General features: G+C 40.0%; 1 protein-coding gene across 1 annotated transcript in view; it reads left to right on the top strand.

Annotated features, from left to right (window-relative positions):
• DUS3L (dihydrouridine synthase 3 like) overlaps positions 1 to 18148 on the top strand; it is a 654647-nt gene that overhangs the window by 111599 nt on the left and 524900 nt on the right. Inside the window, exon 3 of the mRNA XM_044067654.1 lies at positions 771 to 1092. Within this exon, the coding sequence (XP_043923589.1) occupies positions 771 to 1092 (322 nt within the window). The remainder of the gene's footprint in view (positions 1 to 770; positions 1093 to 18148) is intronic.

Raw genomic sequence — 18148 nt, 5'->3', positions numbered from 1 at the left:
CTTTTTACTTATCTACCTATGTATATGATTTTAGTTCTTGTCACAGACCTGATGCAGGCTTTATTGCATTAGTTAGCCGAAAACGATTTTACTTAAGTTAGTCTTTTTATATGTATGTTATGCTTTCCTTAATACCTGATTTCGGAATGTGGGTTGCAGATACATAGTAAGTGTTTTCCTAGGATTTTGTTTGCTCTAATCAGCAGCAGTGTGTGGGGGTAGGTACTTGCTGTTCTTAAATGCACTTTTACAGCCCTGTTTATATTGTTTGCCTGGAATAGGCTGGTTTAAAACTAAGTTAGCAATACATATATTTTCCACACCTACTTCTAAGTGCATAAGGATGATATGTTTAGCATTGTAAAGTTTTAAGGCTACTAGTTTTTTCTTGTTTTTTTATCGTACATTCATATGGAGAGACTTTCAGAGACAGGTTCATGTGCATTATGCCGACTATTAAAGATACAGTTCTAGCCATCTGATTGAAACAATATTGAGAAGCGTGTAACAGTAATTCCTTATTACTATGTGAAATCTAGTACTTAAAGCCCTGTTCTGAAATAAGGAAGTGTTTTCCTTTATGACCTCCTGCTGTGGGTTTAAGTGAAAATGTTGTAATTTTAATATTTAGAGGTGTGCCGAGAAGAATGTACGTATTTTAAGTTCTTCACTCTGAAGTATTTTGCGTTGGAAGAATTCTTGCATGTGTCATAGGTGAAAACATGGTAAACTTGTACTATAGTTATCTTGTCCTTTTTCTTGTTGTATAGGTTTCTCACAACAAAAGATCACTTTTTTGCATCTCTTGAGAAAGAGAATGGTGCATGTAAGCAAAGTGCTAATGAAGATGTAGCTAAGGTCCTGCAGCAGGAATCTGGTTATGACAGAGCTGCACAAACCTCTTTGGAGGAACCTCAGGCAAAGAGGATAAAGTTGGATGATGCACAGGAGAGAGCTGAAACAATCCAACTGGAAAACGATGATGTTACTGGCAAAGCAAAGCAGAAGAAGAAGAAGGGACAGAATAAAAAAAGACCTCACATGAAGCCATCTTATTTTGACAATAATAAGCTCTGCCCATCAGTATCACAGGTAGGTGTCAAACTAAAAAGAAAAAAAGTTTGCTTTAGCGACTATATTTGTTTGAGGGCTATATTATGCATCATTGTAATGAAGTGCATTGTCTGTGATGGCAGAATAGGGAACATTTTTCTTTGCTTAGTTACTTGCTGTGATAGATGCAAATGGCCAATTCAATTTTGTGATGTGAAGGATAAACAGTCAAGTGTGCAACAATTTAAGTTAATGTACTGAACCGAGATTTGGCAGACACAAGTTCCTCATCTCAAGATGACTGAAAGATTTCCATCAGAATGTATGCAGAATCACAGCTTTCTGTCTAGGAGCTGTTCTCCTATTGGGCACACCAGTACACCACTGATTAAATCATGAGTCACTTCTGAGGCATAATGATATCCAATAGGGCACCTTAATTAGAAGGTTCAATTTAAGTTTGGGTCCACCATCCAGAGTTTGTAAACTTTTTCATAAGGGTATTGCTGAAGAGTATTCATAATAAATGTGACTTAGCCCCAGGTGAATTTTATGATCAATTAGGCATCTCCGTGTGGCTGTGAAAAGGAAAATAATCCTGTTATCTTCAGTTCTTCTTTGCTGCCAGAGTGAATGGCAGGGCTTCAAGTTCATTGGATATTTCTATGCAGAACTTCATGAGAAAGACAAGTGCCAAGTCTGTAGTTACTGTATTTGTCAATTTCAGCATCTGTTTTGTGGAAGACTTTTGCAGTATCAGCAGTGTACTTGTTTTATGATATTTTTCCAGTGTGTCTGCCTCTGTAGCAGTGAGTTATGTAATCTTGCAGTAGTTTAGACTGTAAACTGGATGCATATTACTGTGGTGTTTTCTGTGCTATAGAAAAGATAAGGACACGTCAGCCACAACTGATGGTAAAAAAATTAATAAAGTGAAACAGAAGTGCTTTCATGCTCCACGGAGTTTCATCAGATAACTAATAACACAGGATAAGCTCATTAAATACCATAACATAAAGGCTATATTTTCTCTTATCCACAGGAATCTGTTAACATCACTTCATCTAACCTCCCTCTAAGTACTCCTCTTCCCCAAATCAAAATTCCTCCCTCCTGCAGTATACATTCTAAAACTAAAACAAAATATCTCTACAGCTATCAATATAAACATAAGTTTCACTCTCTCCTTGTTACCCTACTTCTATCTGGTGATATTCATCCTAACCCAGGACCTACCTCAGCCTCTCCTTCAAAAACTTCTACCCCCCCCCAGTCGACATGTCCCCACCCTGCCCAAAAAACACATCTCATTCTACTCCATGAATATTAGAATTATACTTAATAAAACTAGTGAAGTCCATGCTTTGTTTGCTAACTATAACCCTGATGTAATCACCCCAACAGAAACATGGCTGAAACCACATGTCTCAGGTAGAGACATGCTTCCCCCAGGGTATAATATACTTCACCTTGGTCGCCAGAAGAAAAAAGGGGGTGGAGTTGCCATCAGTCTACTCTGACCATCTAACCTCACTTTTCTTAAGGAACCAATCCCATCTTTCCCTCCCGCCAAAATCCTGGCAGATAACTTCAAACTTATCAATTTCTCTACCATCACTGTAATAGCCATCTATATTCCTCCAGGAGATAATATTCCACTGCTCTAAAACTTTCTCTCTTATCTCACTGAACACTATTCAAATGAAACAATTCTCCTTGGTGATGTAAATATAAATTGGCTACCTCTAAATGACCCTAACTCTTCCTCTTGCATTAACCTACATGGCTTTACACAATTAGTAACTGAACCTACCCACTACACTAATTCACAAATCTCTAGTACTCTGATTGGATACTAGTATCTGACCCTACCTCATAACCCAAAAAAACTACCAAATTCCCTTAGTGATCACTCTCCAATAAAAGTTACTAGATTTGCTCCCCACTTCACCAGATCACACAAATACATAACTTGTAAGCTATCCAACTTCAACCCCTGATGCCTTTAAGACTCTTCTCTCTACTCTGGATGAAGCTGTCCAGTCATTTAACTCTATCTTTCTTAATATGCTAAACCCTATTGCACCTCTCCATACTCTTAGAATAAAATCTAAAATATCCCTCGGCTCTCTAAAGCAACCCGTGCCCTAATGAGAAATAGGGACAGGTTGTGGAAAACCTGGATGAGAAATAAACTCCCTTCTGACCTGCAAAGGTACAAAGAACTCGGGAATCTGACAAAAAAAGCATTGCAAAAGATAAAAAGGAATTGTACCATAACCCTCCAATAGCACTGAAATCAAACACCAATGAATTTTGGAAATCTGTCAACCAAATATTGCATCCCAGAAACCCTACCTCCCCCAATCCCTATCCAAATAGGTCACCTGAAGAAACTGCCACTATATTTAACACCTTATCGATACTGTATCAAAAATGATTGACACAAACTCTCCCCTATCTAATGTTGCAAATCTCTCTGCCCCACCTCCAAGTTCTAACTCCTCTAAACCCTTTTCTCTTCAACTGGTATCTACTACTTATAACAAACTACTCTCCAAATTAAAACCTTGCTCTGCTTCTGCTGATAATATTCATTCCTACTTTCTCCAGCTAGCAGCCAATACTCTAGCCTTTCCTTTATCCAGGCTGATCAACCGCTCTATCTTTGAGTCTATAGTTCCATCTATCTGGAAAGAATTTTACACTTTACCTATCCACAAAGGAGGTAACTCCCAAGAAATCTCTAATTTTACAGCTGCAGCCATTCTGTCATCCCCTCTCTAAACTATTTGAAAAATGCATACATAAGCAAAACTCTGCAATATCTACTACAGGAAAACCTACTTCTACTCGGCATGTTTTTTTCCCAAAACAAAGTAAATACACTGCCCTTATCTCCTTTACAAACACTATTTCCCAGGCTTGTGATAACAAAACTGTCTCCTGTTTATTTCTAGACCTTTCTAAAGTCTTTGATATCGACACACACACACACACACACACACACACACACACACACACACACACACATACTACTCCGGGCAAAACTGACTAATCTAAATTTCTCACACACCACACCAGGATGAAGTACGATAGCTTTACTGATGTATCCGGTACCTCAGCTTACACCTTCAAGGAGTGAATTTTTACATCAAGCAGCCATGTTTTTATATTATTATGACATCATTAATTAATTAATTTCAATTAACCTTTAATGGAGTTGATGAAGTGATTTTGTAATTGATTTTAAAGTGCCCGTGATATGTTACCTGATGCATATACATTTTCCACCTGAAATCATACTTTACATTTAATATCAATTAATTTTTAACAAATACCCTTGACAAATCCCATACACGTAGAAATAAATATGCCGTATAAAAATACATTTTTATAATATGCACATTTCATTAATTCAAACTCTACAAATAAATAATTATAAATGTATATATAAAAATATATAACTTTAAACAAATATAATGCTTTAATACACTGTGGGCTGGCCCAAAGTGAACTATAAAAAGTGCATTCTGTGACATAAAAATCCCTTATCTACTCTACTCATTATATCTAAGCGATTATGTGTAAAAGATATCTGAACCGCTGTGTGTGAACATAATTTCAATAATTGTGGACATTTAAATCCAATTCCATGTTTAATCCCCTCTATACATCTTGCTGTCAGTCATTTCTTGTACAATATGTGGATGATTTTACTGTGATCACTATCTCCGACTCTCCCTCTAGTCTCATCTCTACTGCTCAGGCTACCTTTACATCGGTGGAAACCTGGCTCACCAGCAACCAACTAATCATAAGTCCTAAAAAAAAATAAGCTCTTACTCATTCTTCCAAAAACACTCAACCATCTTAAATCTTCTTTCACTATGCTGTCTGTCAATAACACTCCAATTGTAGCTGAAAAATAGCACCAAATTCTTAGGCGTCACGATAGACTATCAACTTACAGTTGCTGATGTGCAAGTCAAATTTATTGGAAAGACCCATCAGAGAAACTAGGCCTTCTATACAGAAACAGAAAGTTTCTCACCCCAATGCTAAAGTAACCCTTTCTCATACTTACCTCCTAGCCAGTCTATTTTATATGGTTTTCAAATACTCACTAACCTTAATGCCACACTTCTAGCAAAACTTAACTCAGCCTATAACTAAGTAGCCAGATTCTCTGCCCAACATACTTATAAAACCCATCACTGTGTTTCACTTAAACTGTCTGGAACTACCTAACCTGCTTTTTCTCTCGGCTTCAGATTATGCATTCTATATTATATCAACCTTTCTATTCTAATATATCCTCCTGTATATCCCACTGTTCTCCAACTAGATCACTCCGCAGTTCAGACCAAGACCTATTACTTATCTATAAACCTAGGACTAATGATGGACGCAGTCTATATAGCTACCATCATACCATTGCTTGGAATAAGCTTCCTCTACAAGTTTGATTACTAAATCAACCTAAACAATTCAAAGCAGCTGCTAAACAACACTTAAAACTCTCTGGTCCTGCCTCTGTACTCACCCACCATAAACCGCCCCTCCATCCTTAAACTGCTCTCTAATTGACCACTAACCTTAACTCTTAACTTCCACACTCTTATGGTTTATTTCACCTCCACACTCTTATGGTTTATTTCACTTCTTCCCATGGCCTTGTCATCCCCCTCTTTCAAACCTGATTTCCTATGCCTCAGCTTAACTTTTTCCCTTCTTGTATATCAAACATATATCCCACCAAACTATTACCTGAAATTTTACTAATGCTCCTTTTGTACTAATACAGTAAGACTATACTAATATGTCTTATCCACATGCCTGATTTTTAATGATGACCTGTAAATATTTGCTTGTTTGTTATTAATGTTAATACTTGTTAAATAATTGACTTTGTCATCCTTTTTGGAACACATACTTCTGTTAATTTTCTATATTGTATTGTATAATGTTTTTTGGAGCTTTTTTTCTTTGGGCCTCTGCTGAAAAGGAGCTATTTCAGCTCCTGGTCAACAAATGGGGAGCCTTGAGCAGCCTGTCTGTCCCTGAAGGAGTGACCTCAGCACAAGAGCTGTAGTAATTGGTTGTTTTGGACCATTTCTAGCTCTTTTGAAGTTCCCTGTTTAAAATCCGCCTCAGAGCATTTTTTTCTGGCTATACTACTCAGAGACAGCTCCACATGGTCCTAGCTACAGAGAACTGAGAAAAGCAACTACTTTCCAGATTTAAGTATTTTTTTCTGTTTTTTACTTGGAATACCTTCTCTTGCTTATTTTAAACAAGCTTATACTGTTTTTTTAACTGTTTGCTGCATTATATAGTATTTGCACTTAAAATTTTAACTGGTCGAAAATTGATCGAAAATCTGTTTGTTTGTTTAATTTAACTGTTGAGGCTGCCCACTAAAGTGTGCTAGCCTGTGTAACTGATTTATTGCTGCCTTCTGTATTTCTGTGTTTTTTCCATCTAAAAACAAAACAAAAAAATAACCCTTGTTTTCCCACCTCTCCTCGACTAGTTTAGACCAGTTTACAGGCTTTGCTGTATTCTGGGCTGTGGTGTAGTTCCTGTGTTGTCCATTACCTTACTTGGATAGAAGGAAGTTTCTTTGCTCACCAGTGGGAGTGGGGAGCCTTGAGCAACCTATCTGTCCCTGAAGGAGCGACCTCAGCACAAGAGCTGTAGTAATTGGTTGTTTTGGACCATTTCTAGCTCTTTTGAAGTTCCCTGTTTAAAATCCGCATTTGCGCGATTGTGCGCATAGCGCAGCACCGGTTAAACAGGGTTAAACTTTTTCTGGCTCCTCCAAGTCTGCTCTTCAAATTTTCCCTTAGAAAGCTCTACTCTTAGAATAACCAGTCTACTCGTTATATTATAAGCATGGCACTTGTTCTCAAAGCTTCTCTTCTAAGCAAGCACTCTCAAACTCAAGTAGCACTACATCTACCTACCACCCCAACCACTTCCCTTAAAGGCACAGCACTCTCTTATAATATTCTAGCATGTCGAGTGGTAGAGTGCTAGCATCTTCTCCTGTTCAACTGGTTAATCTGGGAATCTTGAGACAATGCTATAATTGTCTCATGTACACAGACAACCCTCTCCTCCTCCCAACAAACACAAATACATGTGAGAGATGCAACTATATAGCCAAACTGGAGGCTGAACTCTCTCAACTCAGGACTGGCAAGACCAGACAGGAGGAGAAGGTAACCACACACACAACAAATCCAGTCACACATAGACCTACCCCAACTGCAAATCAAGCACATAATAACACAAAAACATACTCGGAGGCTCTATTAAAAAACTTACCAAAACAACAGACGCTCCCAAAGCAGACACCCAAAAATCCACCACCTCAAAACATACATGCAACACATACTTCAATAAATCGGTGCGTCAATAAATCACAGCCCTTAAGGCCAAACACTATCCCTGATACACTAGTAATAGGTGACTCTATAGTCAGACACACTGACGTCCCACTTACCAGGCTGAGCAAGGAGAGGGTAACTGTAAGCTGCCTATCGGGGGCTAGGATCCGCCATATAACACACGCACTCAGGTCACTCAAAAGCACTCAGGTCACTCAAAAGCACGTACAAATATGACTCCGTCATTGTCCATGCCGGCGTGAATGACCTGAGACGTACCTCCTTGGACTACATGAAAAGAGACATAGAGGAGCCTTCTGATTATGTAGCCCAGGCTGGTATGACCCTGACCAGCATCCTGCCCTCACAAGAATGATGCCACAATACAAAGACAAGATGATCAGCTTTAATAATTGGCTCAATTACTGGTGTCATTCTAGGGGGGTCCAATGTCTGTCTGCTTGGGATGACATGCTGGACAAGCCACGCTGCTTCGCAAGGGACGGCTTGCACCTGTCACCACTGGGCTTCCGGATATTGGCTAAGGCTCTTGCCACCCCCATAGTGCCTTTTTTAGGTAAGGCTCAAAAGACGAACCCACCTCCTTAGAAAACAAAAATGGAAAATAATTAAGGGTAATGCTGCTCAACGCCAGAAGTCTAAATCTCAAGATGCAGGCTCTCGAAGCACTCCTCAGTATGGAGAACATCGATGTCTGCACTGTAACCGAGACTTGGTTCAAGGCTCCTGAGAGCACCCCAGCGCTACCAGGCTTTACCTCGTATCATGCTTTTCGCCCCAAAACCGGGCCGAACCACAAAGGAGGGAGTGTCCATATTCATCAAGGATACCCACACCTCCAGGTTAGTGGCAACTCATGAAGCATCAGAGACCATCCAGGTGCAGCTAACCATAGGCAAAACTGCTATACAACTGGTTGCATGTTACAGATCACCCTCCCAATCTCAAGAACCCCACTCAGCCTTCCTGAAGACATTGGAAGATATGAATGTCTCACCAAATACCATCATATTGGGAGACTTCAACTACCCTAACATAGACTGGGTGCACTATTCTAGCCCTAGCACCCTAGCCCAAAGGTTCCTGGAATTCATAAACTCAAATGCAATGGAGCAGCTAGTCACCTCTCCCACAAGGGGGGATAATATACTAGACCTGATCATCACAAACATGGGGACAAAATGCTCCACACCGGAAGTATTCCCCTCACTGGTGAGATCTGACCACAAACTAATCATCCTGGATATACATTTACTACCTCCACCCCCAGCACAAAAGACTACAGTGAGAAACTTCTCAAAAGCCGACTTTACACTTCTCAAGACTGAGATGGTATCATTTAAGCTCACAGGGCCAAATGGAAACCACATCCCACAATGCTGAATCCTGCACAAATGCTTTCTACGGACATCTCCAAGAATGCATGGATTGTGCAATCCCAAATAAAACCAAGACCCTCTCCACCAAAGGAAAGCGTCCTGTCTGGTGGACCCCAGCCATAAACAAATTGTATAACAAAAGAAGGAAGCTTCTGCAAGACAGAGCAAAATCCCATAAAGGGAAGGCATCTCTGATCAGCACTAGTAGAAAGCTACGTTCTCTCATAAAAACATCCAAGGCCAACTTTGAGAGAAAAATCGCCAAGGACACTAAAGAGAACCACAAGGCATTCTTCAGTTATGTTAGAAACCTGGGCGGAAACCCTCAGATATGCTCAGAGTTAGTACACAGCGACAAAAAAATTACCGAACCCACAGATATTGCCAACATTCTGGCAGACAGGTTCAGTGCAAATTTCTCGCCTCCCTCACCTCCAAAAGAAGAAATGCTCACCCCAGCTGAATGTAACCTCCCTGTCATCTCTGATGTCCAGGTGAGAACCGCCCTCAGCAAAGCAAAAAACACAGCATCTATGGGACCTGATGGTATCCCCGGCTGCGTGACATGTGAACTCCAAGAGGAGCTAAACCCGCATATAGAAAGGTTATTTAACCTTAGCCTTACTACAGGATATGTACCTGAACACTGGCGTACAGCAACACAAGGGAGGCTCCACTACAGACCCTGGGAACTACCGCCCCATAAGCTTGACCAGCCTGGTTTGCAAAGCTATGGAAGGAATTATTATGGAACTCATAAAAAACGACATTGGGGACCTACAGACACTTGATCCCACCCAGTTTGGCTTTGTAAAGGGCAGATCCTGCCTTTTGAACCTGGTTGACTTTTTCGAAACAGTCACTAGAGCCATTGATGAGGGCAAGGCAGTCCATACAGCCTACCTGGACTTGGCTAAAGCCTTCGACACAATACCCCACTCGGGGATCATAGATAAGCTAAACAGATTAAATGTAAATCCATATGTCACAAGATGGGTTGCAAACTGGCTAAAGAACAGAACCCATAAAGTCAAGATTGCGGGAGCCATGTCAGACTCAGCCAGTCACAAGTGGTGTCCCACAGGGCTCTGTCCTGGGACCCCTCTTGTTCGGCATTTACTTCTCAGATGTGAAAGCAAACATGGGAGGGTTGTGGCTGACAAAGTTCGCAGATGACTGCAAACTAGGCGCCATAGTCGGTACACCAGCTGACACATACATCCTACAGAAAGGCTTCACCGAAACGGACAACTGGTGCCGGAGTCATGGCCTTAAACTGAATGCCAAGAAATGTATAGTCATCCCCTTTGGGAAAAACAAAGTACCCACAAATTATCACATAGACAGTAACCCACTGAGTACGGAAAAATTAATAAGAGACCTGGGGACCCAAGTCGATAGTGACCTCTCATTTGACACCCACATTGCCAAAGTGGTTAGAAAGACTTTCTACCTTACCCACCTTATCATGAAGGGGTTCACATCCAGATCAAAGGAGGTCATCATGCCCCTGTACTCCTCCCTTATCAGGCCTATGATTGAGTACAATGTCCCATTTGGTATGTACCTCACCCGGCACTTAGAACAGCTGGAGAGACCCCAGAAGTACCTCACCAAGAGGATCAAGGGTCTCCAACATATGTCATATGCTACCAGGCTAAAGAAACTCCAGCTCTATTCAGTAGCATACCGCCTGCTCAGAGGTGATCTGTGCCTTGCGTACAAGGCTATGTCCAACCAGGAATTGATGGACATGCTCCACCTCAAAAAATCTAAATTTATAAGAACCACGAGAGCCAAAGATTTAAACCTCAGTACAAACATGAATAGAACATGCTGGAGGGACAGATTCATAACTCAGAGGCTTCCCATACTCTGGAACAAAATCCCGGTTCATGTTAGGCAGAGCCCCTCACTGACTCTCTTCAAGAGAAATCTTGACGAGTGGATGGGAGATCGTAGGTTTACCCCAGGGGTCACCCCTGTGTCGCTACTTGACAGAGGCACAGTAAACTAATTTTAATAAGTAAGGGGGTCTTCAATGTGTCACTACTAGACAAAGGCACAATATTCTAAATTTATTCTATACACCTTAGTACCACTATATGGGGTGGCGAAAGCCACATCTCTAGGGCTAGGCTTGCAAATGCCCCAGGGCAGATAGCCTAGTACTAAACTATGAAACTATGAAAAGATATGGTCCTACATAGTGATACAGTTATGTTGTGGCAATATAGGTTTTAGAGAGACAGGTGGCATTCAGGCCAGGAAAAAAATATGGCCTGTAATGTAAATATCCAATCAAGCTATGATTTCTCAGTGGCACTGATAATTTGTTTGCTCTTTAAACTTGTATTAAGAACTTGTATAAGTTTCAGTTTCTTAATATCGTGAACATGTTCCCTAATTTGCTCTTTCAACATTCTGTTAGTTTTACCTACATAAAAACATTCAAATTCTTGACAAATAGTCATATAAATAGCATTTGATGTATTGCAGTCTGCATAGCTATTTAACTTGAATATTTTCTTTGTGAATATTTACTTTGAAGATGAAGACTGCACCACTGTTTTATTTGCCAAAGAGTTGGTTTCAAATGCAGAGATTAATAAATTGTGCACATGTGCACCATATGTGGAGAAAAATGGTGAGACAACTATCAGTAAACTAAGTTCATAGGTAGGTACTAGGCTGTCGGCCCTGGGGCCTATACAAGCCTAGCCAAAAAGGTACCTTGGCTTTTGCCACCCTAGGAAATTATTTTCCTGTGCCACTGTCGAGCAGAGCCACAGAGGTGATCCCCGGGGTGAATTTCCTATTTCCCATCAAATCATCAAGATTTTTCTTGAAGAGTGCTAATGAGGAGCTTTGTTTGATATAAATAGGTAGTTTATTCCAGAGTATGGGAAGTCTCTGGGACAGGAATCTATCCCTCCGGCATGTTTTGTTTATTGTGGTGACAAGGTTTAGGTCCCTAGAGCATGTAGCTCGGAGGGATTGGGATTTCTTTAAGTGGAGCATGTCCAACAGCTCTGGGTTTGACATAGCTTTGTATGTTAGGCAGAGATCACCTCTGAATAGGCGATATGCGACGGAGTAAAGCTGGAGTTTTTTGAGATGGTCTGCGTAGGGCATCTGTTTGGGGCCGGTAATCCTCTTTGTGAGGTATTTCTGCGGCCTTTCCAGTTGTAGATGTCTTGTGAGGTACATACCAAAAGGGGCGTTGTACTCTATAATGTGAGATGAAAATATGTTGAAAACCAGTATACCTATTAGAAGAACGTTCAGATTTGGAGATGAAATAGGGACTGAAAGTACCAGCAAAAAATAGGAAATGTATGATACTGAAACAGTATTTCCAGTTCAGTTAACCATTGCTCCTGAGTAAGATATCCATAAAATGGAAAGGACCTGTCCTGGACATGGAAAGTAAAGTAGCAGTAATGTTTAAACAACCAGTGACTCTTAAATTCAATAGCTTTGACAGTGTATCAAAATTATAGATAGACACGACTTACAAGATGGCTGGACACTGATCGCGCCAACTTAACTTCAGCTTTCCCAGTGTGAAAAAAACAGAGATAAGGACCTGTAACTGTGCCAGTTTTAGTAAATTCAGTTAATGGGTAGTAAGCGCACAGGATGCCAGCAATGACAGCTTGAAAGAAAATCAACTAGAAAAGTTAAAGGGAAAACACTGACTTGACCATTAGCTGTATGTATTCTTATTCCATCCATGTCCTTTCTTTTTTCTTTTATATTTATCCCATTAATTTCTTTTCTGTCTTTATAGAAAATTCTTTTTTTTTCTTTTACTACCTCCCAATTTATGTCTCCTTCACTTATTTAAAAGCCACCTTATATGTCCTCTCATTTTTTTTTCTCATTTAACTTTTTTATTTCTGCTACTTCTATAATTTCTTCTCTTTGTTCATTTTCATCTCTCTTTTTCTTTACTTTGTTCCGTTTATAACATTTCAATTCACATTTTTTTCATCATGACCCATTTCCCACAAATGTAACATTTTTTTATCAAATGTTCTTTGTTTACACACCCACACAAAAAGTGTTTTGGGTTCTGTCCAGTATTTTAAGACACCCCTAATCCCCTCCACATTTGTCATGCTTGGTATACTTATTATTTTCTTTCTCTGTGTTTAACACAATATGACAGTCTCATCCACCAGTCCATACACCCCTTTTTATCATAAACATTTGCAATGTCTTTAAATAAAGTTTTCAAATGTCCTTTCAAAGTCGCTCTTTCCACCTCCATTCAAAATTGTACATGAATTTTCATTGTTTCCTGTTAAATGCTTTTATGACGTAAAGATTCTGTGGGTTACAATCTTTATTTTGTCATATTCTTCAAGAAAAATTTCCATTGAAAAAAATGGTCTCAAAGATAATGTCACAAAATGTTTCATTGTTAATAACAATAAATGTTCTTACCTGATGTGCTTTTACAACCAAAAGTGCTATTCGGTTGTCCCGCACTTCATACCTGTCCATTTCTTTGTTTTCTTTGAATCCTTACCATGTACTTCCATTTTTCATTTTCTTCTGCCTTCTTTCCTGCTATTCCCCTTTTGCCTTCTTTTACTTTCTCTACATATGTTTTCTTTTCCATCTCGCCATTAATCTTCATGATTGTTTCTGCATCCTCCTTTTGTATTTTCTACGTAAAGTCAACCCAGGAAACATCTCCTTCATTTTCTGGCTAACTTTGCATCACCATTTTTTTATGCAAATCATCCCTCAGCCCTCCCAACTGGATCATTTGCTGACTCATCTCCATCAAATAGATTTCTTTGAAATAGCTCCCCAGAATCCTGCACACATTCTTTGGTCTCAGTATTTGCTTTCTCTTCCATTTCTCTCACCACTCCATATCTCCTTCTCTCTGTCTGCCTCCCTGTTCCACCGGGACACCTGTGCTCCTGGAATGGAAATGGAAAATGTTCATGCAGAATGGGTCCCACTCTCAACAGTGACAAGTAGGGGAAGTTCCCTGGTGCCCTAGCCAAATTTCCCCCTAGTAATATGATTGCCAACTAGGGTCTCCCTGAAAAGAGACCACTAACCTATTGAGACCAGCCCAGTCAACAAAGGATAAAAAAAAAAAAAAAACAAATAGTAGTAACCTCCTCCTGGCCAAGGCAACAGTGGTTCTCCCTTCTTTTAATAATGTAAGTCAGAGCACCACTCGATCAGTAAGGATGTAGGCAACCCGTTTATTCACTGTTCAAGCACCAATCCAAGTCAAAACCAACACAACAGTGTTGGTTTTGACTTGGTTTGGTGCTTGAACATTGAATAAACGGTTGCCTACATCCTTACTGATCGAGTGGTGCTCTGACTTTGATTACTGGTTTGCGACCGCACCATTTATCCACTTTTTTTGTGATTCTTTTAATAATGGCCAAGGGCAGTTACTGCAAGCTTCCTCACAGAATGGATTTTATCACACAAGACAGGGGTTGTTTGATACATCCCAACCTTATATTTCTTCAATTCTCACAGTGAATTATAGAAATTTAATACTTTTTTAGACACCTTTTTTCTTAGGATGTGCAGCAGCTGTTAAAGGAATCAAAGCAACTTGCTTCTTGAAAGTCATATATGGTTAATTGTAAAATATTTTCTAGTTTGTTTCAAACCACAATCCTTTTATGGATCTAACACCTGTAGTTCTATGGTAAATGTGTAAGGTACTCTCCTCTGATATTTCATAATCTGTCAGTCTGGCAGTTGGTGCACAGTATTAAGGAGCCTTTAATAAGCTATTTCTTGCGGTCCAGGGTTTGATTCTGTCAGCCTCCTTTGGCCTGTATGACTCTTACGTCACTTAACCAGACAGTGATCCTGGGCTGCGTCTGAGAAAAGGTCCTTGGAGGTCAGTGCCCCAGTAAACAAACCTACTTAAAAGTAATATCCTATTGAGTTGCATTTCATCCTTCTCTGCTTGCCTGCCCATGGATCCCCTTTTTCTGCCGTGCCTCTAGTGAAACAGATTTTGAAAGAAATTTACATATCCGTCCACCTTGAAGACATGCTCCTTCTTAGAATCTTAATTTTTGTACTGGAGAAACTTACACTTTTTACTTTTGAACCTGCTCATGAGGCGGATTTGAATTTCTTACCTTGGAAGAAAAGTGTTATTAATTTCTCTGACTTCTGCAAGAAGAGCGTCTGTGTTACAAGCTCTTATGGTGATTCAACTCTGTCTGACCTTTCACTGTGATGTGGTAACTTTGAGAACCAATCCTTCCTTTGTCTAAAGTGGTTTGAGTTTTCCCTTTGAGACAGACTATTCATCTCCTTGATTTCTACCCAAAAACAAAAATAGGTGAGAGAGTTCTACACACTGTGGATGTTTACAGGTACTCAGGTACTATATTGACAGGATGAAAGCCTTCAGGAATTCTAGTCAATGGTTTATTTCCCATAATGGTAAGAAAAATGAACAATCCGTGTCAAAACAGACAATTTCTAAATGACTGTCTCATGCTTTTGTTTTTTTCTTGTTCTCACCTTAAGACAAGGTCAGGACCCCTCTACCACGGTTTTTGCTACTTCTATGGGTTTTTGGAAAGGGTTATACTCCATAAGTATACTAGTTGCAGCAACTTGGTCAACTGTTCACACTTTCGCCAATCACTGCAATCTAGATTCTTTCTCTAGGTGTCTCTGGAGAACAGTCCTAGCAAAGCCTGACCTAGACTCTGATCTTTCTTTCTAGTCCCTCTCATTCTAAGTACTAGTATTCATCCCATGTAGCTTAGGCAGCTGCATCAGTGATATAATGAACATAGTGCAGTTGTGCAAGTACATTTACCATAACAGTATGTATTCAGATGGGTCTACTTCATATGATCGACAGACCATTTGATTGAAATTAATTTGGTCGACAACCAGTATTCAAGGCACTTAACAGGGATTTGCCCCCTCCACAATATTGTGTGACCCTGGAGTTGTTATATATAGTTAGGGGGGTGTGGGAGGCACAGCCCCCCACCTATTTTCATTTAAAAGCATGAAAATACAAGAAAAACTACACATTTTAAATGAAAATAGGTGTGGGGATTTGCCCCCCCGACAACTATATATGAGATATATATATATATATATATCTCAACTCCAGGGTCGCACAACATTGGGGAGGGGGGGCAAATCCCTGTTAAGTGCCTGTTGAATACTGGTTGTCGACCAAATAGGCTGTCGACCAAATGAATGTCAATCAAATGGTCTGTCGATCTTCTGAAGTAGACCCATTCAGATAGATGTAGGAACACCTTCCCTCCCTCCATCCCCCTTTCTTTTCTTTTTTTTTTTTTTTTTACGCCACAATCTAGATATTTTTCCTTTTCATTTTCATAGCACATACCTAGCTGGCACGGCTGTAACCTCCCGTGCTCCGAGGTAAGAAAGCTCTGAGTGTACGGTGCCATAACCACAGACTTTATACCACTGTTGTTAAGCTTATATGATAGGTTGTGGAAGGCAGCCTAAAGCTTTAGAAGCTGGATGGTCTTCCAGTCCTTTGTAGGATATGTCCCATATAGCTTAAGCTACTGCTACAGTAACCTTTTTGACCATCTACTGTTATGGTAAACTTCCTTTCATAACTGTGCTATCTTTTGTGTAAATTTCCACCCAGAATTTAAGATTCAGTGCTGCCAGGACAAATTATGTTCTATAATGCTGAAGTAACAAAACCTTTTTTTTGATAATAGTTAAATAAGCCATAAAGTAAATCTTACTAAAGAGGATGAAAACTTTTCAGGATTCTTTAAATCTACTCCTGTGTTGTCACTTTTCTTTTTCTTTCAAATATAAAAGGCGAGCAAATTAATTCATAAAGCATTTGAAGGTGTCCATGTAATGTTAATTAGCAACATATCTGAAATGTGTGAGTTGTGTCCTGGTGTCTTGCAGACAAGTTGGGTGCATGAGTGATTTAAATCTCTAGACTTTGCAAACCTTATTGCTTGTAACAGGCATTCATTTTAAATATTGAAGTATATTATTTTCAGAGTCTACCTTATCTAGTCTGTTACATATTAAGAACAGTGTAAAACTGTTTAACAACGATTTACAGTTATTGGCTTGCAGTTCAGATTCTTGTCTCAGTAGCCCATTGTATGAGGACTTTCTTTTGCAAGTTTTATAATTATGTTCTAATTTTTCAATTTATAGTTTATGGACAGCATTTGGAAACATATTAGAAGGCATATTATTTTAACTAGCATTTTTTAAAATTAAACTTGCTTGCTTCCCCCCTTTCCTGTGGCAGGTCAGATACGGATTTGCTGTGTCCAGGACTGTTTGTGAGCTCCTAAGCCCCCCCACTTAACTGGGGTTAAACTATTCCTGGCGCCATAAAGTTTGTTTTTCAAAATTTCCCTTGCAACTAGCCAGCTTTTTAGTTTTAGCACTCATCTGTTTCTTTGATCTCAGCACTTGTTCAGAACTCATTGTAAGCACTAAATAAGTTACAGATTACTACAGCACTCAACTTTTCTCACTTGTCTAGAGGAAAACAGTTTTTAGTACTTAATAAATAAGCACCTATTCAGGCATGTCTAAAGGTCAGCTCCCGGTGTTTTCTCCTGTCTACCTGATGAATCTGGGCATCTTGGGACAATGCAGCAATTGCCTCATGTACACAGACAACCCTCTCCTCCTACCACCCAACACTACGACCTGTGAGAGATGCACTTAATATAGCCAAACTGGAAGAAAAGCTCTCTCTACCAAAGACTGGCGTAGACAGTCAAGAGGAGAAGGTAAACACTTGCACCGTACCACACTCATCACATAGTTCCTCAAAACCTACACCACCAAAACACACACACAGAACCACAAAACACACACCTACATTCGCGGAGGCTCTCAGTACTAATCTGCCCAAACAACAGAGACCTCCAAAGCAGAAATGCAAGCAACCTCCACCCCCCAACACAACCCAAATGACACATAGCCCACATACTCAGTGTGCCACTCAACTACAGCCCATAAGGCATAACGTACCCAACACTCTAGTCATAGGTGACTCTATAGTCAGGCACACTGATGTTCCACTCACCAGGCTAAACAAGGAAAAAGTTACTGTCGGCTGCCTGTCAGGTGCCAGGATCCGCCACATAACGCACGCACTCCGGTCACTCCACAACAAGTACAAATATGACTCTGTCATTGTCCATGTTGGTGTGAATGACCTGAGACGTATCCCCCTGGACTACATGAAAAGAGACATGGAGGAGGTCTCTGATCTTGTAGCCCAGGCCGGTATGACCC

The sequence above is a fragment of the Protopterus annectens genome, chromosome 3.part1 (assembly GCF_019279795.1).
Source record: "Protopterus annectens isolate FY-2018-M chromosome 3.part1, PAN1.0, whole genome shotgun sequence".
Taxonomy (NCBI): Eukaryota; Metazoa; Chordata; order Ceratodontiformes; family Protopteridae; genus Protopterus; species Protopterus annectens.
The sequence above is the reverse complement of the archived record's forward strand: the minus strand, read 5'-3'. Positions and strand labels throughout refer to the sequence as shown.